This window comes from Amblyomma mixtum, chromosome 4 (assembly GCF_055824585.1).
Source record: "Amblyomma mixtum isolate Tamu chromosome 4, ASM5582458v1, whole genome shotgun sequence".
Lineage (NCBI taxonomy): Eukaryota > Metazoa > Arthropoda > Arachnida > Ixodida > Ixodidae > Amblyomma > Amblyomma mixtum.
Genome location: NC_143015.1, coordinates 142,532,011 through 142,559,444, shown reverse-complemented (window position 1 = coordinate 142,559,444; position 27,434 = coordinate 142,532,011). Strand labels below are relative to the sequence as shown.

The window sequence follows — 27,434 nt, the reverse complement described above, 5'->3', positions numbered from 1 at the left end:
GGAAGGCAAAACGACGAACTCTATTGCGTACACAACTTCCTGAATGACGACTCGTGCCGTGCACACCGCTATAGGGTTGACAGGCTGGGCACTTGCCGTGCAAAGTGAGAATCCGGAAATAGGTGTCGTTACTTTGCGCAATGAACGGCAAAGACTTGCAGCCATGGCAGAAACAGCAGCGCCGGTGTCGACCAGAGCCAGTACTATAACGCCGTCAACAGAAACTTCAAGTAGATTCGCGGGAGATACGTGAGGCCTTTGACAGTTCGCTCGTTGCGCAGTTCTCGCCTCAGGAACTGCGGCAATCAGTTTTCCTCTTGCGCCAGATTGGGACGCCGTCGCAGCGGAGATAGGGAGCGGCGACGCGGCGAGGTTGAGCGGCGAGGAGAAAAGGAGCCACGGTCATTCGCGACGGAACTTGCAGATGGATCGGCGGCTGCGTACTGATTTCGGGGCGGCTGCCAGGAAGCTGACATTCGGTGCGGTACAAAATCGGCGTGAGTGCAATTTCTGCAGTACCGGGCAACATGGCCAGCAAACCCACAGGAATAACAGATGGGACGGTTGTCACTTGTTCGCCATGGATTGCGGCGCTGCGGAGGAGGTGGAATAAAAGGCTGTGGCGCCGGAATAAATTGCTGTACAGGTCCTGGAGGCGTAGCGTAGACCAAAGGGTAGCTAGCTGGCCGCGGTCGGGCAGCGACGGCAGCGTACGTCAGCGGTGCGACAGGAGCGGGCGTCATTGGTGAAGCGGCAGGGACGTCGGCATATGCGAGGGGCTCAACGGCTGGTGCGGGCTGAGGGATGGAAGCTGGTGGAGCGACAGAAGGAAGGGCCTCTGCCACGCGGTCGGCAATGACCTGTCGAAGGGGAGCCAAATTTTGGGACAGCTCGCAGTTCGTCGGAAGTAAAGATATCTGGCGAGCAACTTCCTCCCGGATGAAGTCTTTGAGCTGCTGCAGCAGCGTGGAGCTCCCACATGTAGAGGAGAGACCAGAAAGTGGTTCCACAGGCCCGGAAGGTGGTGGAGTGATGAGGCGCTGCTTGCGCAACTCATCGTAGCTCTGGCAAAGGTTGACAACTTGGGAAACCGTAGTCAAATCCCGGGACGTTAACATTTGAAAGGCGTCATGTTCGATGCCCTTCAGGATGTGCTTGATCTTGTCTTTTTCGGACATCTGTGCGTTGACGCGACTGCAGAGATGGACCACATCTTCAATATAACTTGTGAATGTTTCGCCGAGCCGCTGTGATCGATCGTGCAGGCGTTGTTCGGCGCGGAGCTTGCGTACAGCGGGACGACCAAACACGGTGATAAGGTTAGCCTTGAATGTCTCCCATGTCGTGATATCGGCTTCGTGGTTACGATACCACAAGTTGGCAACGCCGGTCAAATAAAAGATGACATTTGTTAGCTTAGTGACGTCGTCCCACTTATTGTAGGAACTCACTCGCTCGTAGGAAGCAATCCAGTCATCGCAGTCTGCGTCGTCGGTGCCGCTAAAGAGCGCAGGGTCGCGCTGGCGTAAGGAGCCAGAGCAGACAACCGGCTGGGGCATCGGGGCGGCCGGTGGGTTTTCTTCCTCAGCCATACGAGCTCGTCTTGCCATACGTGAGGTAAGGAGATCAGGCAGCACCTCCACCAAATGTAGAAGAAGAACGTCGGGGACGGCGTCGAGGTCGGCGATGGAGCGGGGCGACCAAGACCGACACGATCTGCGCGAAGGCAATTCCACAACCGCTTCTTCTTCATCGGCGTCCAGCGAAGGGGTCCATCACGCAGACGTCAGTGGTGTCGGCCTCGGCGCTGTGCTTGCTCAGCGCCCCTCTGGCTTCGGCGAATACGTGGTCGCTTATGCCAGCCGTACTCTCACGAAAGCTGAAACTAACTACTCAGTAACGGAAAAGGAGTGCTTGGCCGTTGTCTGGGCACTCACAAAGTTTCGACCTTACCTTTACGGCCGTCCTTTTGATGTAGTCACTGACCATCATGCCCTCTGCTGGCTTTCATCGCTCAAAGATCCCTCCGGCCGGTTGGCACGATGGGCTCTTCGTCTCCAAGAATATGATATCCGTGTCGTTTACCGATCTGGTCGCAAGCATACAGACGCCGACGCTTTGTCTCGCTCGCCGCTTCCAGCCAACCTTGCCAGCCTCTCTGCCTTGGACCCCATGGTGTTTACGCTCGACGTCAGTGACATGCCCGCCGAACAACGAAAGGACCCATGGATCGCCTCTCTTATTGACTACCTCTCCAACCATTCGCAAGTTACCCCTTCACGCGACGTTAGCCGCCAAGCTTCCCACTACGAGATTCGGGATCACCTCCTTTACCGGCGCAACTACAATTCAACTGGCCGGAAATGGCTCCTCGTGATCCCGCGCCATCTACGGACCGAAGTATGTACAGCTTTCCACGCCGATCCGCAGTGCGGTCACGCCGGAGTTTTCAAGACGTACACTCGAATCCGTCTTCGCTACTATTGGCGCGGTATGTACAACTCGGTTCTTCGGTACGTCCGATCGTGCCTGGCTTGCCAACGCCGCAAACCTGCCTCTCACCGTTCGGCTGGTGAGTTACAGCCTCTCGTATGTCCGCTTAGACCCTTCGACCGCATTGGCATTGACTTCTACGGCCCTCTTCCGTACACAGCTGCCGGCAATCGCTGGGTCATTGTCGCGGTCGACCATCTGACGAGATATGCCGAAACCGCCGCGCTCCCAGCTGCAACAGCCCGTGATGTGGCCGGTTTCTTATTGACGCACTTCATTCTCCGTCACGGTGCTCCTCGCGAATTGCTCAGCGACAGAGGCCGTGCTTTCTTATCTGACGTCGTTCAAGCCCTGCTCGCTCAGTGCAAAATCATTCATCGCACTTGCACCGCTTACCACCCCCAAACAAACGGTCTTACTGAACGATTTAATCGCACCCTCGGTGACATGTTCGCGAAGTACGTTGGATCCGATCACACCGACTGGGACATTGTGCTGCCTTATATCACCTATGCATACAACACTGCTACGCAATCCAGCGAAGGGGTCCATCTTCTTCTTCACAATATATATATATATATATATATATATATATATATATATATATATATATATATATATATATATATATATATATGCGAAATTGAGAAACGCTTCGTTTATTGGGAGTCGACGTTTCGGACAGAGCCTGTCCTTTTTCAAGACTTGAAAAAGGACAGGCTCTGTCCGAAACGTCGACTCCCAATAAACGAAGCGTTTCTTAATTTCGCATCTTATTTAAACTAGCAACCAAGTACGTTTACCTTATTGTGCTATGTCATGTATATATATATATATATATATATATATATATATATATATATATATATATATATATAGCACAAAAAGATAAGCGTACTTGGTTGCTAGAGGTAAAATTCAAAATTGAGAAACGCTTCATTTAGGTAAACATTTATTGGGAGTCGACGTTTCAGAGAGAGCCTGTCCTTTTTCAAGACTGAAGATACAGGATTCTCGCTTCTCTTAAGGGGTTGGCATCTGTACAGGTGTCGGACACATGAACCAAAACAACAAGCAAACGGTGCGGGAGAGAAGAACGGCTCAAAAGAAAAATCTATAAAAATAAAATAAAAACTGAAAGTTAAAAAGCACGGGAGGGAAGCAGGGACGGCGGTCTCAGTCGCAGCACAACCGCAGCAGCATCGAGTAAAGTGTACGGAGACAGAGTGGCCGAAGCACAGAACAGATTTGAGATGCACTTATAAAAATGATCTATAGACTTTCTATAGACTTTTTATAGACTCTGTAGCCATCCTATAGACTTTTCCTTTTGTCTATAGACAGTCTATAGAAAATCTATGGACTAAAGTCTATAGCTGCTTCAATTTCCTTTCGTCTATAGACGGTCTATAGACTCTCTATAGACTAAGGTCTATAGCCGCCTCAATTTCCTTTCGTCTATAGACTGTCTATAGACCCTCTATAGACTAAGGTCTATAGCCGCCTCAATTTCCTTTCGTCTATAGACTGTCTATAGACCCTCTATGGACTAAGGTCTATAGCTGCCTGAATTTCCTTTCGTGTATAGACTCTCTATAGACTCTCTATAGACTAAGGTCTATAGCTGCCTCAATTTCCTTTCGTCTATAGACTGTCTATAGACAAAAGTCTACTAAAAGTGTATGGCCATAAATCTATAGACGGTCTATAGACCAGTCTAAAGGATTTGTCTATAGACAGTCTATAGACTTCATAGACTAAAGTCTATAGACAGTCTATGGACTGTCTATAGAAATTTTTATAAGGGTGCACTCGCGTGTTGTGGACGTAAACCAGTAAACAAAATACAGCGAAGCAAATGTGGAAAGGGCGGAGGACTTCAGCCATGTGTAACTCTTCCGGCACGATGAGTCAAGGCGGGCACAGTGGAATTTAACTAGACACACGTGGGCTGCAGCTGTAAACGCGTACACATGCACACACCTACAAGAGCAGCAAATCCAGAAACGTACGTGCACGTACGTTTCAGGCTTTTCTGTTCTTGTGGGTGTGTGCATGTGTGCACACGTCACGCCAATGCAGCCTCATGCGCTGCAGCGTTTAAGTAGACGGAAACTGCGGAAGTGCTCTCTGGCGTTCGGATTAGATAATAGCATGTGATTTATGCGATGAGAACAACCTTGCTCTGCAGGCAATAAATTTTTTTTGACAGGAAAATTGCGCCTTCTTTTTGCAGTGCAGCCTTATGTCAGGCACAGTAGGCTAGAATTAATGACTCTGCTCTTCTGCAAAGGCACGAGAGTATTGACACCTGCTTCAGTGGATAAATGCGGCATGCGTCTGTGTGAGCACACAAAAACCGCTTTGCTTTTTGCACCACCTCTGGGAACAACACACGCGCAAATATTTAAAAGGCGCTTCACTCCTAATCGTCTGTTCGAGCTTGGACTACACCGTCCCTCCATATCAATCATATCAATCCAGCATTGAGGGTGAGTCCGATGGTTAAAATGCTAAGTCCTTATCATTGACAATAGTCAGGTTCGGGACAAAGTCCTTTATAATGGAATATAACTACTCCATTCTTACACCTGCCGAGGCCACCTGGTCCCAATATATATTCCTTAACTCTAATCATCCGCCAAATTCTCTCTTGTTTATACGTTTCCTTCCCGTTATCTCTTTTTTTTGATGCTCTAATTGACGACCAGGCCTACGTTGATGGCACTAGGTTCGAATTCCGGCATCGTCAGAAACCCACTGGCTTTTGCATTGGGTGCAAACTCCCTCCAACAGATGTTCTGTTTTCGCGGCGCCGAGATGCTAGCAAATGGTGATCTTTCGTTTTCGACCAAATCGTTGCTCTGCTGGCTATATCTAGCCTCTATCTGTTCTGTGAATCACGCTTCCTGCCTAACTCGGTATTTTCGCTATAGTAAAAATTACACCATTAACAACTTTTTTCCCCTCCTGGTCCAGGCTTCTTGCCTGTCACGAAAAATAAAAGACTCAAAAAAACAAACCGGTAAAATCTGTATTAAAGGTGAACGTACGATTTGTTTTTCGTCGCTCGTATTGCTGCTTTTAATTTAATTTAACCCGTTTTTGGGTAGTCCGAATTAAGGTGATTCAGTAAATGCCACCCGTCCGAAACTGTACAAAAATCCTCACAGGTTCCGAGCAACTTAAGCGCGAATTCATAGCGCGAAATTTAAATACAGAGCTTCCCCCTGATTCCCTCAGCATCTCACCTCTTCGTGATAAGACATAAAGGAAGAGGTAAGAGAGCTACAACTTCCCCCTGCAAATAAACGCAGATCCGGATCACGAGAGGGAAATAACTGGAAGAATAAGAATGAGGTAGATCGCATTTGGCCGGTTCTCTCGGATCATGAATGGCAGTTTACAAATATCCCTCAAGAGAAAAGTATGTAACAGCTGTATGTTAGCGGTACTCACCTATGGGGCAAAAACGTGTAGGCTTAAGAAGAAAGTTCAATTTAAAGACAGCGCAGCAAGCTATGGAAACAAAAATGAAAAGTATAACATTAAGAGACAAAAAGAGGGCTGTGTGAGTCATGGGTCAAACATGGGTTAATGTCATCCTAGTAGAAATCAAGAATAAATGGGCTTGCTCAGGGCAGCAGTGCGAAGGCAAGATAACCGCTGGTCCTTAAGGGTAACTGAATGGATTCCAAGACAGGGCAAGCATAGCAGGGGGCGGCAGAAAGTTAGGTGGGCGGATGAGGTTAAGAAGTTTGAGGATACGGTGGCCGCAACTGGCAAAGGCTTTGACCTGCTGTGGGCGTAGTTAGGGTGATGGTGATGATGATGATAATGATGGTGACGATGAATCTGGTTGTCCCAGGAGACGCTTTGCCACCTGAGCTGCCAGAGGTCGCATTTTGTAACGTTATTTGTTTTCTTTTGGGGCACTGTCACTAGTCGCAGCTTCTCAATGACGTAAGCCGTGGCGAAGGCACCAATAATAGAAGGTCTTAAGACAGAAAAACAAGCGTTATAACATGCTGCTGCAGCACTTTAGCCAGTTCCTCCACAAGCCGATCTGACCAAGACTAATGGTGATATCTATGCTGTGTATTTCAGTGCTAAGTGCTCTACAGTTGCTGCGCAACGACATCTCTGGACGGCTCAAGAAATAAAAACAGCATGAAAGCACTCTTTCTTCTAAGCTTCCTTGTGCGTAAGTAAATACTGCGATAGCAACGGAGGCTTTTATCTTATCAGCTGATGAGGCGACTAAATACGTGCCATTTCCCGGTCGTCGCATATGTTAGAGTTAAGACTGAACGAAAAAACCGCAGTTTGCCTCGACGAGCGGGTCGCTGGCTTCCACCGGGAACGCAGCCTGGAAGACGAAGAACCAGTCGTGACCACCCTTGACGATATCGAACGCTTGGGTGAAGCCAACCTGGAGGATTCCGCGAGAGCATATATCGGCGGTGGGGCCGGTCGAGAACAGACATTGAAGGAAAACACGAAAGCATTTACCAGGCAAGTTTCATTTTTCTTCCGGGCTGATGAGCGAGACGTCGTTCAAGAAGGGCCTGCAAGTGGACGCGATCGAAAGCCATATCTACGAATTAGGTACCCTTCGGTTAACTTTAGTATTCGAGCTGTCATCGGGCTCATGATTCCTATATTTAATTAAGTGCAACACTAAGTTTTTCAATCAAATGTTACTCAACTGTCTCCTAATTATGGCACATGTCTCTCTGGAGTTAATATCTGAGGAAGTACTGGTTACTTTAAGAGGGAGAAATGGGTGCTGTAGCGCAGCCAGTACTGAAAGTACTACTCGCAGAAGTAATTTTGGTCCCGACAGGCTTAGAGTGTACAACTCGCTACTTCTTTGACGACTTATGTTAGAATAATACGCGCATGATTCCTGCATGCAAAAAAGGTTAGGGACGTGTTTTGCTTGCTGTACAATCTGAAGTCGCATTTGCCATTTTTCGTTAGACGTTTAATAGCCTATTCTTTGGAACCTCCCAAATGTCGTCACGCACTCCGCATTAAAAGTAGGGGGAAGGGTAGCTAGCCAGGATGCAGGCGAGTGCTCTCAATAGGCAAAGAGCTTGTTATAAACGCCAAAGACTGAAAGCCTCTAACCTATAGACAAAATCGAGCTGGAAGAAATGTCAAAACCAATCAATAAGCGTAAAGTAGGTGACATTGAAGGTTTAACATGTAGAGAGTCAAGCAGGCTATAAAAAAAAAGTAAGTCTCCAAAATGCGGTCATGTGGAAGCTAGTGATTGGAAAAAATAAGAGTTACGGCCAAAATAAACAAGGAGGGCCATGTCATTACCCATGTGTATACGATAGGTAATGTTTCCGCGGAGTTGTACACAGATTTTTTTTTTTTAATGTGATGTTCATTGCCTCAGGACATAAAACGGCATGTAATGATAAATGATTGGTTTGGTTTGGTTTGGTTTATGGGGTTTAACGTCCCAAAGCGACTAAGGCTATGAGAGACGCCGTAGTGGAGGGCTCCGGAAATTTCGACCACCTGGGGTTCTTTAACGTGCACTGACATCGCACAGTACACGGGCCTCTAGAATTTCTCCTCCAAAGAAATTCTAGCCGCCGCGGCCGGGATCGAACCCGCGTCTTTTGGGCCAGCAGCCGAGCACCATAACCGCTCAGCCACCGCGGCGGCGTAATGATAAATGAGGATGCCTAAATGAATGAGTAAAGGTTCCATGATCTAATGAAATCGAGCAGTGAACGATGATGAGGTCCTTGTGTCCAAGCGGTGTATGAAGCACTATTATCGGGCGAAAGACCCGCTGCCGCCAGGTGCCGAATTCTTGTCGGCTTCAACGCCGGGCAAACCCACAGCAGGTGGTGAATGTCGGCCTCAAGATTTCGGTTCTTGCAGACTGGACACCTGGGGCGGGGAAATACACCTTCGAATTGCGGCCACTTTCGTGTAATGGACGGAGTTAGGGCAACCCCGACCCGGATCCTCCGAAGCGCAACCTCCTCTGCACGGGTAAGACCACGGGGGAGGGTTACCGCACACGGAGGGGAGGGATTAGAGCACGTGTGCGGCGCCGGAGGTGTTCCTTTTTTGTTAAAAGGGGGGAGGTGTCATCCAGTGTTAGGACTCGAGGCGAAGATGAAGTTGGGGTCACAAGCTGTGTCGCAGTATCTGCACGGCTTTGCGAACTCAGGAGGTCTCGTGGGACCCACTGAATTCGGATTGGCTGCGGGATGCGTGCCGCGAGACGATGGATGTCCTGACAAATGCCTGGGGTGGGAATGACGCGTCGTAGTAGGCGATGACTTGAAGGGCGTCGGTGCGGATGACAATGCGAGCCGTAGGTAGTAGGGGAACGGCGGCCACTGAGCAAAGTGCCTCTTGAACGGCAAGCATCTCCGCACAGAAGGAGGAAGGAGGTTTTGGGAAGCGAAACCTGGACGTTTTGTTCAGGGCAGGCTTGCAAGGGCAGTAAATTGCAGTAGTGGTTTCGCAAGCCTGAATGCCTGCGTCAACGTATAAAACAATGGAGCCATGCGGCAGATGGGCGTCTTCTGGTGTAATTCGTTCGCGAAACGACGCCGCCGCGAGGGTAGATGATGGCCGACGTAGATCAGTTGGTTTTTTATTGCTGAGCTCCACAAAATGCCAGGGAGGGAGAACTGGCGGAGGCGACCGTAGAATGGAGTGCGAGGAAGCATACGCCCTGAGTGCACACGTTGCGTGTGTAAGGTTAGACTTAAGCCGGTGAGCATCACGTCTTTGCTGCACCAGCTCATCCAGAGTATTCAGCTGAGCATGTTCTTGGAGCGCCACGATCGCGGTGATGCGGGGAAGGCAAGTGATGACCCTCATTGCCTCTCGATTAACGGCTTCAAGGCGATCCCACTGAGCCCTCGCCAAATGCTGGAATTGGGCTTGGTACACGAGGCGCGGTTGCACAACCGCCCACGCCAACTGCCTTGTAACATGACAGCGGGCGCCGCCTGTTTTAGGAGCAATTCGTCTAATTAGACCTAACGCCTGAATCGCTTGCTTTTCAAGCAGCTACACAGATTTATATAGCAGCCAAACAATGGTGGTAATGAAAGAGGCAGAGAGCAGAACAATTGGGGATGCAACCAGTAACAAAAGACGAAGTAACAAAAGACGAAAGCAGCTAGTGGGGATCAGGTAATAGCATATCTGTTGAAGGACGGTGGTACTTAAAAGCTTGCCACTGTATATCGAGTTCCTCATGACCTCTAGAGTGCTTGAATCTTGACAGAACGCTAAGATAATCTTAATCTGTCAGAAACGGATGTCGAGGACTTGAAAAACTACAGATCGACCAACTTCTGTTGTTTTTTACATTGTCTTCACTAATGTATTCGCTGACAGAATTAGGGACTCCTTAGACTTCATCAACCAAAGGTTCAGACTGGCTTTTGTAAAGGCCATTCGACAATAGACCCCATCCACATGAGAAAGCAGTCACAGGCATTCCTCAACCAGGGATTAGAAAAGTATGTAAAAGTGCTGCAAAAGAGCTATATCGGTTGCACAGCCATCATAATGCTTCACAAGGAAAGTCATAAAACACCAGTCAACAATCATGTCAACCAAGGCGACAATATCTCCCCAGTACCACTGATCGCGTGTTTAGAGGAAGTATTCAGCGAAATTATTGGGTAGAGTTGGTGATCAAATATATTGGAGGATACCTTAAAAATCTCCATCCATGCTTATGACATTTCCTTGATAAGTAACTCAATGGCCGAATTTGAAAGCGTGGTCGAGCACCTGGACAAGCAAAGTTGAAAAGTGGGCCAAAAAATCAATAGGAAGATATCTAATCTAAGGTAGTCGTAAGAGTATTGTAAAGCAGTACCAGTTTACAATAGACAGCGAAGCATTGCAGAGGTAAGAGAGGGCTTATACTTCGGGTAGGTAGTTACTGCAGATCCGGTCCTCGAGACTGAAATAACCAGGAGAATAACAATCAGGTGGAGCGCATCTGGCAGGCACTATCCGGGGGTTATTGATTTTCAAATTTCCTTCGAAAGGAACGTATATAATGTCTGTGTCTTATTGGTGTTAACCTATGGGGCAGAGACTTACGGAAATGGTTGTGTTTGTGTTGAGGACGTCATAGCGAGCTAATTTGTTTTTCATGCGGCTGTGTTTATGTATAGTGATGTGCTTGTGTAAATGTTCCTGACTAGGACGTTCATATACAAAATGCCGCCGCTGCGCTCTGAGCAGTCTGGCATTGCCAACCTCCCAAGCCAACCACAGCCTTGAAGCAGAGAAGTACAATGCAAGGCATGTATATTTCAGTTACACAACGCATATGCTCGACAGGCATTAAGCGGCTCCTCGACACTCTAAGTGTCTTCTTAATCAAACAGTGGTTAAAGAAAATTCTGCAATTAGATGGTTCAGTTCAATGGCTTCATGCTACTTCTAATAAAGCAAGCATGAAGGCCACCTCATTAGGTATGCAAACCATATAGGATAAGGAGCGCTCTAAGACGTTCCCACAAGACTTTCTGCCGTGGTCAGTACAAATACAAGCCTCCAGAACCCACTTTGCTTGTTTCTTTTTATTGGGATCATCCGTCGATTCATCTTGAGAGTTGGCAGCTACTTGCAGCTCAGCGGAAAACATCAACACAGTTCATTCCTTTTATTGCGAAAGCAATACTACTTGCACTTTCACGCCTTTGCCGTGCCGCGGCGGTGACCACCATTGACCTTCATTTGACCTTGATTGCATTAGATTGGATTGGATTGGACTGGATTGAATTGGATTGGATTGTTTTGGATTGTATTTGATCAAATTAGATTAGATTACATTAGAATAGATTAGATTACATTGGATTGGATTGGAGTGGATTGGAATGGATTGAATGGGATGGGATTGGACTGCATTGGTTTGGATTGGATTGGATTGAATTGGGTTGTATAACCGATGCATCACCACAAGTCTAACCACAAGCACCACCACCAGCTACACTACCAGCTGAACCATGGCGTAGGTACGGATATTGCTTTCGCAATTACCGGGTTTAACCAAGCTAAGCCACAGCGAATTTTACTTCTTTGTTAATTTGCTGCATTCTGTACGTCAGTCTGTTTTTTGTGCATTATATTAGTTGTGTGTGTTCCTTCCTCTTGTGGACCGCAGGTTTCTCTTCCGACCTCGAGTCCTGGTCAACGTTTCACAAGTTAAGACCACCACCGAATTACTCGGCCAAAAGATCGCTTTTCCAGTCGGCATAGCTCCGAGTGCTACTCACAAGCTGGCGAATGCGGTAGGAGAAGTGGGCACAGCGCAAGGTGCGAATGATTTTCTTTGTTTTGCATCTTACGAAATGTAGATTTCAGAGTAGACCCTTGCGGTCTCCTGCACAGCAAGAACACCTTTACCATGGCGACGCGGACAGTCCTATGGCGAGAAGTACGGTGCAACGCTAAACACTTCTGCTACTAGATGCATTATGCTGTGCCCGCAGTGACGAGCTCTACTCTAACACAGTTACATTTCACCCTTCCTTTGGGGACGGTGAAATGTGCCGGCGAAACAACGGCTTGGAAGCTTAAACCCCTTATCACGACAGCAACATAGGGCTGAAGCATGCAGGAAAAGAGTGTGGCATTATTCTGACAATAGATGTCTCCAGAACTGCACTCTATTTCCGTCCCTAAAACTGGTTTGGCCGCCGTGGTGAAGGGGTTTTTGGTATGCAGAAAAGCGGACTTCCAGTGTTTCTGCAACGAGTTGTGACGGTTTTTTCGACACGTTCTGCTTTTTCTCTAAAATCATGCATTGTGTATGTAGCATCAATTGAAACCCTCGTATTGAGTTTCCTTCCTCGTGTGGCATGGAAGCTTAACAAGTACCCCAAACGATTTGCAGCTCATCATCTGCTGTCACATTTTGGATTTTTTTTACGGTTTAGAACCGCTAGGTCTGCATTAGCAGTGAACTTAAACAGCGCTGGAAGAATAGATTGTAGATCAGATTATGGGAGGCCTCAGTTGACCAATTATGGTTGTATCACCTTGTGACGAGATATGCGCTAGACATTGGTATTTCTTTTAACATCGGCCAAAAGCAGTGCCTTTTTTTTTTCGTTTTGCTGATCGCTTTGACGAAACTACACATTCGAGACCAGAATAATGCTTCTAGGATTCGCTTCGTAGGATATCGGACTTTGATTACGTCGAGCACAGAATGCCGATGTAGCGTTAAATTGTTTTAGCGAAATATAGCAAAAGGTGTCCATTTACGGCACTCATTTGCCGCGACGTACTGCTCACCACAATTCTCAATACTTCTGATCAAGAGGCAAAATAAGCTCATCTGAACGCAGTCATCAAAAATTGCCCCGGAAGTTAAACTACCAGCCTCAATACTTCTGATAAAGCGACAAAATGAGCTAATCTGAACGCAGTCATCCAAAATTGCCCCGGAAATTAAACTACCAACCTGAATACTTCTGATAAAGCGGCAAAATGAGCTAATCTCAACGCAGTCATCAAAAATTGCCCCGGAAATTAAACTACCAGCCTCAATACTTCTGATAAAGCGGCAAAATGAGCTAATCTGAACGCAGTCATCAAAAATTGCCCCGGAAATAAAACTACCAGCAAATTTAATGATGTTCCAGTTGGTTTCTCCGCAGGGGCACAGGCCTTTCCAAACATGGTTATCCAGCAGTGAGACGATCGATGAATGCAGAGGATGAAGACGAGGAAATATATTTACAGAATTTCCAACAGTGAAAACTGCGAGGTACAGCAACGAAGTTCCACAGAGAAGTTTAATAACTGCAACTTAAAAGAACTGATCTCAGATAAAGCAACAGCACTCGAACTCGTTACTTATCGACGAAAGGCTCGGTTAAAACCTAGGTGTTCTTGAAGTACGTGCTCAGCACGGAGCCTCTTGCTAGACTAGACTTCTGTCCAATGGTTCTTCTTGCATCTTTATATATTTCACGCGGGAAGAAGTTAGGGCGGTCATGTTTCAAGGCCCACCCTAGACTTCGCTAACCAGTGAAGTTTTAGTACAAGGTATTCACAGCCCCAGAAGGTTGGGCACAACCTCGAGACCAGAGCTTAGCTAAAAAAAAAAAAGAAACACAGAAAAAATGCCGAACACCCTCTCCCAGCGGGAGTCCTCGCCCTTATCGCGTGATGCTCCTTCCCCTTTCGCCACCTCATCAGCGTGTCACTTCTCTAAGAATGAAGAGTCCTCGCGAACTGACAGGGCGAGTTATTCGCTGGCTCATCGAGGAAGTGTCCGATAGCGGAGGCAGGAAACAAGCCCCGCGACGATTCGGTACTGGCCAGAATGCCTGCAAACGAAAGGGCCCTCGCAAATCTCTCAGCAGGTTCGCATGTTTCCGCGGAGATGGTATGGGAATGTGCTGCTGTGTAAACGCCGAACGGCAACGAGTGGCGCCCTCTGCTGCCTACTACCCTCTGCACGCTCCACGAGTGCTTTCTTGGTGCGCTAGCGGATGCGCGCGCTTAACAATGCCAGGAGTCATCGGCCGTGGTAGCGATGCTGTTAACGCGACAATAGGCACTTTTAGCTTACCGTGTAGCGTGTTACCGGTAGCGGAGTATCAGGAGCCCGCCCACCGCCGGTGAGCACGCGCTGATTGGTCCCGATGCGTCAGGTGTTCGCGCAGCTGCTGGACACCTGGCGCCACCTGCTGCCGCCAAGGAGATTTGCGCATGCGCATTCTCTGCGCGCAGGCTTCTGGTAATCCGATACCGGTAACGGTAACACGGTACACGGTATGCTAAAGGTGTCTAGTGACTTCCGCGCTTTTGTGTATGTTTACGAGGACGCGCGACCGGGGAACTCCTAGAACTCTGCATAGATCGAAGGTGTGCAGTGGCCTCAAGCTGAAGTAATTAAAAACGCAACTAGGCGTTAATGAAGCGTGGCCTTACACACCTCAAGGAATTTGTTTGAAAGTTGCTCCGAACATTTAGCGTACTGCTAAATGGTACTGCTAAATGGCGGTGGGCATAGATGAATGATAAAGTCACCTTGGACGGTACAGCTGTATGTCATTTCACGAGATATTTTTGAAGCGAAGAGGTTCAACACTCGTCGACTGATGTATAGAAGCTTTTGGGGGCTCAATAAATGTTCATCTATGAGTACCACATTCCTCTATCTCCTCCTTGTGCTTTTGGTGCGTTTTTACGTTGACTTAAGAAACAAGAACAGATTCTAGCACCGCAATACGCCTTACTTCAGCGTGCAATGACTTCGCAGCGGCAGAGGCTGCCGGGACGCTAATGATACTCAGCGCCATGAGTTCAATGACGCTCGAAGAGGTTAGAGCCAGTGCGCCAAACCTAATCCTCTGGCAGCAAATCTACTTGTTCCGGAACCGTTCACTGACTGAGTCCATCGTGAAGAGAGCCGAAAAAGAGAGATACGGAGCTATCGTGGTCACCGTGGACTCACCAGTGATGGGGCAAAGTGACACCTTCCGCAGTAGTGGAGTTCACCTACCAGAAGGAGTAAGGTAGGTATGCATATGCGTAGGCATTGATGTGACCGGTTTCTGGAGGCAAACAGAGCGTCCATATTCCAGTTCAATTTGGATTATAGGCGTTTAACATCCCAAAGCGACTCAGGCTATGAAGGACGCCGTAGTTAAGGGCTCCGGAAATTCCGACTAACGGGGGATCTTTAACGTACACCGACAGCGCGCAATATATGGGCCTCTAGATTTTCGTCTCCATCGAAATTTGACCACCGTGGCCGGGATCGAACCCGCGTCTTTCGGATCAGCAGCCGAGTGCCATAACCACTGAGCCACCCTGCCAAAAAGCTAATAGATCTTTTTTTTATTTTTCTATTCCATAATTTGATTCCAAATACACTTGATACAAACTGTCGGTTGGTTCGTTATTGGGGTTTAACGTCCCAAAGCAACTCAGACTATGAGGGACGCCGCAGTGAAGGGCTCCGGAAATTTCGACCACCTGGGGTTCTTTAACGTGCACTGACATCGCACAGCACACGAGGCTCTTCAATTTCGCCTCCATCGAAATTCAGCAGCTGCGGCCGGGATCGAACTCGCGTCTTTCGGGTCAGCAGCTGAGCGCCGTAACCACTGAGCCACCACGGCGGGGCACAAACAGCCTGTGAGGTTTTTTATTTAATCAAATAGTCACCTAGCCACAACAAATTTCCTTATCAACGCAGATAAGTAATCACGACGTTTATGCGAACAAGGTTGTTTTAATGCACTTTGCATGCATGCACTTTGTACATTCATTTGTCGTGGGGTGTAAATTGCTTCGGAATTTTCTTGCAAGTTGCGGTTGCCTGGAGTGCATGAAAGGAAATTCCCTGCTACCTACTTTTTATTAGCCAATGTTTATAGAAATAAAAAGTACTACAATGTAAATAAATCTATGCATGGTAATACCAATTCTAAACAGTGTTCACAACCATTATTGTAAGAGTCGGCCTTTAGGAAATGAATTAAACCGAATGTGCGGAAAATAGAGGGAAAGGATTCTGCTTTTGCTAGTTATGTCTATTGCTAAATCCCTATCCACAGCCAAAACTGCCTACAGCGGTTTCACTTTTCACCTCATCCGTTCGTGGGAACATATGCAGATTAGCGGAAAAAGTGCTACTGAACTCCACTGTGAGAATTTGGCACATTTTGTTCATGACGCACAGGTTTGCCAATCTGGAGGCATCGTTCCCTGGCCATTCCTTCAGTTTCGACACAAGTAGTGATCACTACATTGCCAAGTACCTGTCGGCTTCAGTTACATGGAAAGACGTTGAGTGGTTGCGCAGCACGTCGAACCTACCAATAGTCGCCAAGGGTGTCCTTACACGTAAGTGCGTGCACTACGCTGAAGCGTGCCGTAAAGTCGTTAGTCGGGCATACTAGTGACCATCCGTACTAAAATGCGGCTAAAAACAACTATTCCAGGAGGCTGAGATCGCCTTGAAAATATATTCGCTTTTCTTTTATAACGAAAGCGTTTATGCATGATTTTTTCAGGCAATAGAACTCGCTCAAACGCTATCAAATTTCACCCTTTGGTAGTATTTTTTTAATAAGTCCAAGGCAATTAGAAACCAATTACTCAAAAACACAGATGAAAAGGGCAACATTTATCAGCAATACTAATAGTAGTCACTGCTCACAGCTGGCGTAACGGCTTTAGCGCTACACATTTTTATGCCTTTTATGTACCTGATGTGTTGACGACCTGCCAGATAATGTTTTATCTTTCAGCACTCGGAAAGAAGTGAAATCTGCTATCCGATTTGTATATGTAATTTTGTTTCTTTTCTTTTTTTTCTTCCTATTTTTTCTCCCCGTCCTTTCTCACTGCCTTTCCTTAGTTTCATTCTAAATTTGTGCAGTATTGATTAACTGTGCTGTTCTCTGGCTTGCTCCATTCTGCCGAGCACTGCCCCACAAGCCCATTGTTGGCTTGGGCAAGCTAGTATGTGTACTATGTATTTTTTTGAAATATATAATTTTTATTATTATTATTATTTTAAGAATGTCGACTTCCCTCGCTGCTGAAAGAAGAAAGCGCAGTCATTTAGAAAAAATGATTCACCTACAAATCATCGCTATTGCCGAACAACTGTACCGTAATCGCGAAAGAAATTGATCTATTCATTAGGCAAATATTTCCACGTAATCTAGCAGCTGGACTGCTTCAAGATTGATTTGCAATCTTGGAGCGCAAGAACCATTGCGGCGATTGGACAGTGTAGGGAGTATTTTTAGTTGTCCTTTGAACACGGGTTCTTTTTTTACGTCAGAAAAAGAAAACCACCAGGTTTTTGAAATTTTACCACTTTTTGAGGTGTCCACTACTTTGGTATATATGCAGTAGGGTATATGTATATGCGGAAGCCATAGATTTGGCTACTTTCTTTAAAACTTCATTCTGGTGCCAGTGGCAAATGACTGTCAGGTTTCTTAGCTTTGACACTGACAGTATCACCTTCAAGAGCCAATTAAATATGCTTGCAGGATAAATTATTTATCGCATAAGGCATGGCAGTAAAAAGTCCTTGTCAGCATAAAACCAGAAATGAACCACAGCCTGCCATATATACGCGCCATTCTGTCGATTTGCGATCAAAGGATTGTTTGCAGCTGAAGCCGCCGTCGAAGCAGTGGACCACGGTGCAGCGGCCGTGATCGTGTCAAACCACGGCGGCAGGATACTCGACGGCGATCCGGCAACGGTATGGCAAGTTACGTGAAAGTAAACATTTTCTTCTTCGTTAGTAGCATTGTTTACCGAAACCTCAACATACGTTATCAAGTGCTGTGGCTTTACATGGCCTTCAGCATTTTTATACTTCACTGAGCTCCGAGACTAACAATAGAAGCAATTTGGAGTATACATTTGGCAATTCCTTACATTCCTTAAGTTCATGAAGTAACCATAAATGTCATCCTTGGTTTGCCTTCCTACCTGATCCTTAAATGCGTGTCTGTAGTGAAAGGCCATGCGTCAAACGCACTGTGGTACATTGAAGAGGTTTAATGTAGGGGCTGTTCTAGCTGATGTTTTACTTTTTTTAGCACACACCAAATAGTTGGAAAATTTAAAGCCCGTGAAACACATGGACGACTTCGGTGAGAGCAGGGAAGAATGCAAATGTGAGGTGGAAAATGTCAGGCTTTTACACGGTACTGTACCGCACAGCTATAAATGCACTGTTATAGTCATGAATTATTTCTCGACTGTAAAATAATGATAACACCCCCCCCCCCCCCATCCCCATTAGACACTACATAAAGAAATGAAGGGGGTGACCGCACCCATTATCGTCTATAATAAGGGAGTAATTACTCATCGGCATCTACCCAAGCGCAGCCGTATGGCTACAAAGGAAAGCTATACTACTTCCACAAAAAAAATTCGTAGTAAAAGGAAAATTCATCATGCTCTGGGGTTCGAACGCAGGTCCACCGCTTCACCTGAGCCGTCGCTCTACCAACTGAGCAAACCAAGACGACTAGCATGTGTTAGGGTGAGGGGGAATTGATCAATAACTCCAAAGGGGAACAGTGTTGGTCAAATGTTTTTAGGGGAGCCCCCAAGGTAAAATAGATGTTCCTGCGTGTGAGAAAGTTGTCTCTTTTCCTGTTTCGTGTTAGTTTATTTTCATGAACAGCTCACATTATTGCTATGAAACTTTGTTACCTTTGGATGCTGCATCTGGATTCTTTGTTTATCGGCGTAAAGTTGTACCTTATTTTCAGTTCACCAGATTAAGTCATTAATATTGATTATGCTCAGTAGGAGCGATAAGTCTGTTCGTGGAAATACACATCCAAGAGCTGGAAACATTATCGTCACCTTCAAAAAGTGAAGCATACATCCTCGATCATTACGATCCTGATTAGCGTCGTCTGTGTGTGTTGTTGTCGAATCTATCTAGTTCTCTCCTTTGATGTCCTCCCATTGAATACACACTTTGCTCTCTTGAAGTTTTCCCTCCCAGTTCCTGCTGCCTAACGCCACCGCCATGTCGTACTGTGCAGTACAAATAGGCAAATAAATGAAAAAAATAGCAAGCATGTAGAAACCGTCGACATTATATTCAGTGTCGCAGCGAGAGTTTAGGGAGAGAAATATGACTGCAGAAGAGTGCTGAAAATAAATTTAAATTTGAAGAAAATGTCCTCCCAGAATTAGGATAAATGCATTTTAAGAGAGAGAGAGAGCAAAAAGGCAAGACTGGGGCTAGTTGGTTGTTCATTGCACACAGAATCGCTCTAAACTGGTTACAAGACGAAATCTTGCTGGTTTTTGCGCAAAGGCCTGCCAGTTTCTTGGGTGCAGAAAAGACAACTGGGATGCCTCGCCTGCTCGTTATATTCTTTAGGCAATGCGCAACTTTGTGGATGTAAGGGATACCACAGGAAATACTCCTAGAATACTCTTTTTTGATGTTTTCCGGCTTTTTTGTACGTTTTTGGCGCCTGATACCACTAAGGCGTCGTGATATCCGCATTGTTATAGTGTGGCGACTTGGGCATCAAGGTTCTTTCAAGAATGTGTTTACCGCACTTTTTTTACGGCCTGAAACATGCAAAAATAAGCTACGGACCTTTATATGACCTTGGAGTGTCCAAAGTGAAATCGTAAGATGCCCTTCTCTCTTTGCTTTTTGTACTGCCAACGCGTCTGTGGAGAGCTTTGCTGAATTTCAGTATCCATTAACCTAATACATGAAACTTCAGGCAGATCGTGCGTGAAGTCCAGTGCCACAAATACGCCTTGAAAAGTCTGTACAATTGACTTAGTATTCCTCTTGTCCGCCTTTTTAACGGGCAAGCCTGGCGCGAAGTCGCCGAGTTAGCAACTGAAGCTAATCGCTCTGAAATTTCCTAAATGTTGTTTCACAGTTCAGCTACCGTTCGCCATACACGAATTTTGTAGCGAAAGCTACGTTGAGGACGAACTTGCGATTTCGCTGTGGCGATCGATGCTCCGAAGAGGCACAGAGACCGACCTTGAGCCGTTGCCTAGCAACCGCCGCAGCTGGCGGACGCCGCGCGCTCGCCGCGCCATCTGGCATGACGTCACACCGCGCGCCTCGCCGTGGAGCCGCCGTTTGGTATGACGTCACACCGCTCGCCTCGCCGTTGCGCTCGGTTTCGCTACGTATATTCTGGCATAGCCGAGCTGAGCCACTGCCAATTTTTTCGTCTCTCGCCTTGTAACGATTTTATCCCCATTCCCTGCACAAAAACGAAAAAAAAAATTGAATAAGGCTTGTCCAGTTACTCGCAAGGTGCCCATTCCTATCAATAGGCTACTAATTTCTGCGCACTGTTGAAGTGCGTACTGACAGCTTCTGTCCAGAGGTAGACAGCAGAGCCATGTTTTTCGCAGATTGACGCCCTTCCACCCATTGTGCAAGCAGTGGGAAACCGCACTGAAATCTACTTGGATGGAGGCGTGCGGAGTGGAGCGGACGTTGTCAAAGCGCTCAGTCTCGGAGCACGGGCTGCATTTGTGGGGCGACCTGCTCTCAGGGGCCTGGCTTACAACGTACGCTCCCCACTTCCATTTCTTTGCATTATTTAATCGTAAAACGAAACTATGTGACAAACTTGCAACGCTAATGGTGCGCAGGAGGGGCAACAAAAAGCACACCACTGGCGCTTCTTTTTTTTTTCTTCATCCTTTGAGTCCTTAATACCGATATTCCGAAAAATCCGCCATTTTAGAAAGTTAAGAATCCATGGACAGAGTTCTTTGTCGACCTTCCTTGAAAATGATCTCCATCAATAGCGACCACGCATTTCAGTGTTATCACTTCCAGGCCCGCTTTCTGAAAACACGCTTTTCCTTCTATTGGACTCACTCCGTTGTTGTAAAGGCTGCTTTTGCCATCGTACAGTTTACATGTATTTTATTTTGTCACATCCAAGCACGAATAATTTCTTCACAAAGTGATCATCGCTGTGTTTAAACGCATTTTGTGTGCCATATAACAAGCATTTCGGTTTTACGAACAAGGTGCTCTTCAAGGCTCCGCCGCAGTTTAGACATGTTGGCACTAGATTTCATCATCATACCCTCTGCTCTGTGCTGCACTAACACAAGACAGTCTGCCTCCTCTCTTCTCCGTGCCCTCACAAACTGCGAAACCAAGCGCAGCAATTCTATGATGAGCCATCATCTCTCGTGATGCCATATCGTAACGCTAAGTGTGCAGATTTCAGTGCAAAAACAAATCGAATTTGCTTCCCCGGTACACTCTTAAGAACAGTGGATAAGGCACCACTATTCACGATTAAGAAACATGAAGCAGACAGCAGTAGGTGTCGCTGCATATGGTAGCGGATGAGAGTGTAAGGTGGCCCGCAACGTGAAGAAGACTGCCGAAAACCTCGAACCCGCCTTCAGGTTTCGGGCATGTAAAACATTCCGAGCTTTTCCCGCTCATTCCACTTAGTGAAGGCAAGTTGTGCTGTTGCGAGAAAAACATTTCTCGCAGTCTCCGCTAATTTCTTACGATGTCAACGAGTGGCGGTGTTAATTACGTTGCATTAGCACCCCCGATTTTTTATTTCTCATTGATCACGCTAATGCTATTCACAGCCTGTTTACAGGAAGTGTTCTGCGGCCTGGGTTGGGAACAGCTGCGGATAAGAGTTAATGGATGATTAATGCAGCAAGATTTGACGAGTTAGTGAAGAATACCCAAGTAATTTGTGAATCGCTGATTACACTGCCTTGCTAAGTCACTCAGGAGCTGAACTGCAAAGCGTGATCAATGAGTTAGACAGGCAAGGAAGAACGGCGGGCCTAAAAATCAACATGCAGAAAACCAAAGTAATGTTGAACAGTCTCGCAAGGGAGCAGCAGTTCGCCATTGGTAGTGAGGTGCTCGAAGTAGTAAGAGAATATGTCTACTTAGGGCAGGTAGTGACAGCTGATCCAGATCAGGAGAGGGAAATAACTAGAAGAAAAAGAATGGGGTGGAGTTCATATGGCAGGTTCTCTCAGATCCTGAATGGTAGTTCACCAATATCCCTCAAGAGAAAAGTATACAACAGCTGTGCCTTACCGGTACTCATCTATGCGGCAGAAACCTGGAGGCTAACGAAAAGGGTTCAGCTTAAGATAAGGACAATCCAGCGAGCTATGGAAAGAAAATGATAGGTGCAACGTTGAGACCCGAAGCGGGCAGAGTGGGTGAGGGAATAAACGCATGTTAATGACATCCTAATCGAAATCAAGAGGAAGAAGCTGGCGTCGGCAGGCCATGTAATGCGAAGGCAAGATAACTTCTGGTCCTTAAGGGTAACGGAGTGAATTCCAAGAGAAAGCAAGCGTAGCAGGAAGTGGCAAAAAGTTAGGTGGACGGATGAGATTAAGAAGTTTGCGGGGATACGGTGGGCGCAGCTGGCAAAAGGCAGGGTTAATTGGAGAGACATGGAGCGGCCTTTGCCCTGCAGTGGGAGCAGTAAGGCTGATGATGATGATGATAGTGAGGGTGATCACGTTACAACAGATGACAAGGGCATGAGTGCACCCCCCCCCCCCCCCTCCCCTCCCAATCTACGTCCACCTTTTGCCTCAGGCTATGCTGGACTACTTCGTGACTGACTAGGAAGTGAACTGGCCCATTTACCCTGAATAAATCCCCAAGCAGCCATCAATGTAAATACCTCAATGTCTTTCGTGGAAGGCACATATGTCTGGAAGCAAGGAAATAAATATACTCTAGAGGAAATTCATTGAACACATTCGCCAGACGAGGTGCTACTGAAATCTTGGGTTCCATCCTATTGTTTTTGTTGACGAATTCCCCTCTTCAATGCACTCAAATACTTTCGTCTTTTTGCCAGATACACAAGAAGAGGCCTGAGCATCGCGGCTACGGTGCCATCCACGCTCACAATTTTATTTTCATAAACCTGTATTCCCGATAAAACCTTTCTTTCATTTTTGGTGGTAATCAGCAGCTGAGCCTAATGCGGTGATTTCAATATGTTTTCCGTATGCAGGGTAAAGAAGGGGTCGACAAGACGTTGGGAATACTGAAGGATGAATTTGTGCGCACCATGCAGTTAATTGGTGAGTTGCCTGAATAAAAACATTTTCGTTCTTTTTTATGCATGCGGTCATATAAAGCCATCCAAAAAGAACCGCTTTAGTTAAGACGAGCCGCTGCAAGACAGCGCGAACATTCCACTTATTCAGGCAATGACTTGGTCCGTGAAGCAATACCCAAGAGGAATCCCATTAATCGAACCCAAAAATAAGTCAGTGATCCTTACAACTATTGCAGGCGCAAGAGAATCAAAACTGCATTGAAATTCCTCTTTTCTGTCATCATGCCTTCGGTATTTCCCGCATACTTACAGCAAACAACTATTTATGCAAAATTTTAATTTCCGAACACAATGCGGTTCACGTCATTTAGAGAGGACGTATGGTTATTAATGTTCTTGCCACAAAAATATTTCAGTAAATTAGTCGTCAGTAATCAAGTATATTACCTGGGATCATTCTCCGATCCCCACGCTGTGGGGAAATGAACAATGCGCACCCATATTTTTGTGCCTACTTCCCAAGATGAATATCTAACACGGCTGCCATGTGGCTAAGGCGATAATGTAGACATTTATGCGAGAAAACGAAGCCCTTCCTTGGATAAGCGCGTAACAGACCAAAGATGATCCCGCTGTTCCAGCCTCTCCTTTAAAGCGCATTTCTTTTTTTTTTTTGAAGGAAAGGTCACAAAATAAATTGTTTTGAACATTTTGTTGCCGTCATGCCTGAAAACATACAGACCTACTTAGAGTACAACAGAAAAGGCTATTCTTAACCAGTAGCAAGGCTTACTCTCAACACTGAGCGCAAACGCAATTAGAATTTATTTATTTATTTATTTATTTATTTATTTATTTATTTATTTATTTGTTTGTTTGTTTGTTTGTTTGTTTGTTTGTTTGTTTGTTTGTTTGTTTGTTTGTTTGTCTGTCTGTCTGTCTGTTTGTTTGTTTGTTTGTTTGTTTGTTTGTTTGTTTGTTTGTTTGTTTGTTTGTTTGTTTGTTTGTTTGCTTGTTTGTTTGTTTGTTTGTTTGTTTGTTTGTTTGTTTGTTTGTTTGTTTGTTTGTTTGTTTGTTTGTTTGTTTGTTTGTTTGTTTGTTTGTTTGTTTGTTTGTCCTGGACCAAGAGAGGAGTGGACACATCAAACTTGCGGCATACGCAGACCAGGAGGAACAAGATGCAGTCAATACAGTAGAAACAATAAAACAGTGTTAACAAAGTACAGTCATAAATTACGGGTGAAAAATGGCAGGTAATAAAAGATTCCCTTTATATACTTTATTGCTTTATATGTTTAGCAAGACAGACGGAAAATTGTTCTCGCGATTGTGCATTTACAACTTCGTTTGGTAGCCCATTCCATTTGGACGCTGTTCCAGGAAAAAAGGAATATTTGAAACAGCCTTTGTGAAATTTCTCTATTTGGACATGTCTACTATGTTTATTACGGCTTATGCGTGTTCTTGTTTCGTTTATGTATCGCTCTTTTCTCATATCCCCTAAACTATTAATGACACATTAAAAAAGGTTGTCTTTTGTTCGCATTTGTTCGCATACGCGTTCGCCCAACGATACTCAACAATTCTTGGCAAAATATATTGATTTATTTATGAACGCATTTATGAACGCATTTATGAAACCATTTATGAACGCATTTATGAAACCATTTATGAACGCATTTTTTATATATAATGTAAGATTTCACTATAACAGTCACTATATCCGTAGATCACCCGTCCGCAGTCTTACATGTTTCTTCTTTTAACGCTTTCGCTGCCGTCAAAAGCCTTCCCCGTTGCTTTTCTATGACAGCTTTAACTTCTCGATGCGATCGATGGAAACACTTTAAAACAAAGATTTTGCTATATATCAGAAGAATGGGCAATTACCGCCAATATTTCCTAGCAGTATCTTACAGTTCTTGAATTTTCGATATTTTTGGCCCAGAATGTTGGACATGTTTTCTATCGAGGCCAATTTGACCTTGTATCAAATGTGTATTTTTAGCTATGCATAAACTACGCCACTCATATAATTTACTGGCATTTTTTGACGCGCATGGCTGTGGTAGACACCTCAGCGCATAGCATCGTTATACGCAAGTTTGACTGCAGCTAACAAACTTGCAAAATGTAGTGCAGGCACGAAATTGCTCAGAATTCTTTATTCACACAGCGGATATTTTATTTAGCAAATACTGCGGCATTAATGAGTAATAAGCTTTTTATTAGTTTTGGTAGTTTTGGAGGTGTGAAACAAAATACCACGCATCAAGTGAGTATCTTCTGTACGAGATCTTTTGAGAGGTTTGAATTGTATGTTGCGGCTGACGTACTATATAATACCCCTGTCACACGGCCAGTTCAATAACCATCGAGTCGAGGGCCTTCGAGATTTTCGATCGCCATCGAACTCGAGGGAGTTGTGGTGCTGCTACACGGCAAATCTCAATGGCCATTGAAATCGTTCTCGCGTCTTACGCCAAGATCGTGTGGCGCCGCAATCGCTACGTTCGGTTTCGCGTAAATAACAAAAATATGTTGACGAAACTTAACGAAGTGTTGAAATACACTTTTTTGCAGTCATAAGGCGCGTTCACACTCGTTGAAAAATCCGGCAAGCGAAGCGGATTCGCTCGCCGCAAAAACTAGGACCTGTTTTCATCTGTTGACGCCCGGGCGAGTTGGAACGGCCGCGCCGCTGCTGCTTCTCGCTGTGCGCACCACGTCGCCGCTCGCGGCATACACAGATACAGTGAGAAAAGAGCATCAATTTATTCTGTCTACGTACCACGAGCGTATGCACGCTTACGTAAGCTAAACGCAGGCGCATTCCCACATTTAGTTCAGCGTATGCTAGCAGAGACGCAAAAATAAACTCAGCCTATAGTGGCGCCATCTGGTTCTCAAAACAGGAACCATTACTGTCAACAAACCGACTCTCTTAGGCCTAGCAGCGGCAGAATCGTCACTCTAAATAAAAAATAAAGCAAATTTATCACTTATACGTTTTCTTGTAGGCAAGATGAGACGAAGCGAACGACCGGTGCCCCATTTATGACCAGTGAAGGGACAGAAAAAGGCAGCAACAACGAGAATTCAGTCCGAAGCGAGGGGTCCGGCTTTGAAGGGCGCCGCCATGTTTGTTGTCGTTCGAAGCAATGCTAGCAACCTTGGGCAACGCTCGAAGGCCCTCGAAATCTCGATAGAGTTCCCGGCTGCTCCGTCGACTCGATAGACTTTTGACTCGATGGCCATTCAAACTGGCCGTGTAGCAGCGCTCGATCGCCTTCGAGTCGATAGACTATCGATTCGAGGGCCTTCGAAATGCCCGTGTGACAGGGGTATAAGTGCCATGACCGAACTCTGACATTTTGCCTTCTTTACTGAAAGTTTCGCCTTTTTTGCACAGGCTGCCCCGATTCCAATGACCTCGAAGAACGCTACGTTGCTCGTGGGGCCTACCATGCAGGGCCACTCCCAACAAATCCTCGCTGAAAGTTCAAAACCCTTCACTGAGAGCAGTTGCGAAAGAGATCACTCACTAAGAAAATACGGAATAATATGAAATATTTTCTCACACCTCCCATGTTTCCATTTCATTGAGCGGGTCACTGCTTCTTAATTTGCCAGCGTTTCTCTCTGCCGTTAAGTTACGCTCATAAAGCAAGCAGTTAATTTATTATGAATTTCAATATTTCCGGAATTTACGACATCTTTGATGTTTACTACGGTTTCTCGTATTTGTGATCTCGGCTAGTTGTTCCGGCCTGTGCTTCACGAGACTTAATAAATATTTCTACGCCACCTTTTCAGTCTCAGTGCATTAGGCTGAACACCGTGGTTCTTTGCAGGGCCATACGATCATAAATATCATTAACTTCAGTTTGTTCATTCAGAGAGTTCCTTACCCTACATTAGGCCCTGCCCTACATTAAGAGAATTAGGCGTTAAGTCATTATTGTATCTAATTATAAATACTGCAGCCCCTCATGAGGCTGTTACAACAGTGAAGAAAATCACAAGAAACACAAGGCTCGGCCGAAACAAAATACCATACAAAATGTCGTCCTGTAAGAAATTCAAAATATTCGAGAAAAAGTGACGAACACAAAACAATGTATAACAGCGTTCAACGCAGCAGAAATATGCTAGCACTTGTAGCATTCATTGGCAGTGGACTAATTATGCCTAGAACGTACAACCGTTCTATTTAGGCAGAAACACTAAAAACTTTCATACCCAACAATTCCGGACAAAAGGATTTTTGAGCGGGAAACTTTTCATGTCATACCCGTAAAGGGGCCTTTGAGGTATCAATGAATAAATGAACGC

The 27,434-nt window shown here is 45.8% G+C and overlaps 1 protein-coding gene across 1 annotated transcript; it reads left to right on the top strand.

The window, feature by feature from the left end:
* Positions 1 to 1,686: 1,686 nt before the first annotated feature.
* Positions 1,687 to 26,906, top strand: LOC149348538 (uncharacterized). Its single transcript, XM_089541788.1, has 9 exons — positions 1,687 to 1,726; positions 6,819 to 7,008; positions 11,672 to 11,823; positions 14,786 to 15,041; positions 16,214 to 16,377; positions 17,667 to 17,758; positions 20,425 to 20,583; positions 23,052 to 23,121; positions 26,512 to 26,906. Exons 1-9 carry the CDS (start codon positions 1,687 to 1,689, stop codon positions 26,595 to 26,597), a joined length of 1,209 nt encoding a protein of 402 aa, XP_089397914.1. The 3' UTR covers positions 26,598 to 26,906.
* Positions 26,907 to 27,434: the final 528 nt, after the last annotated feature.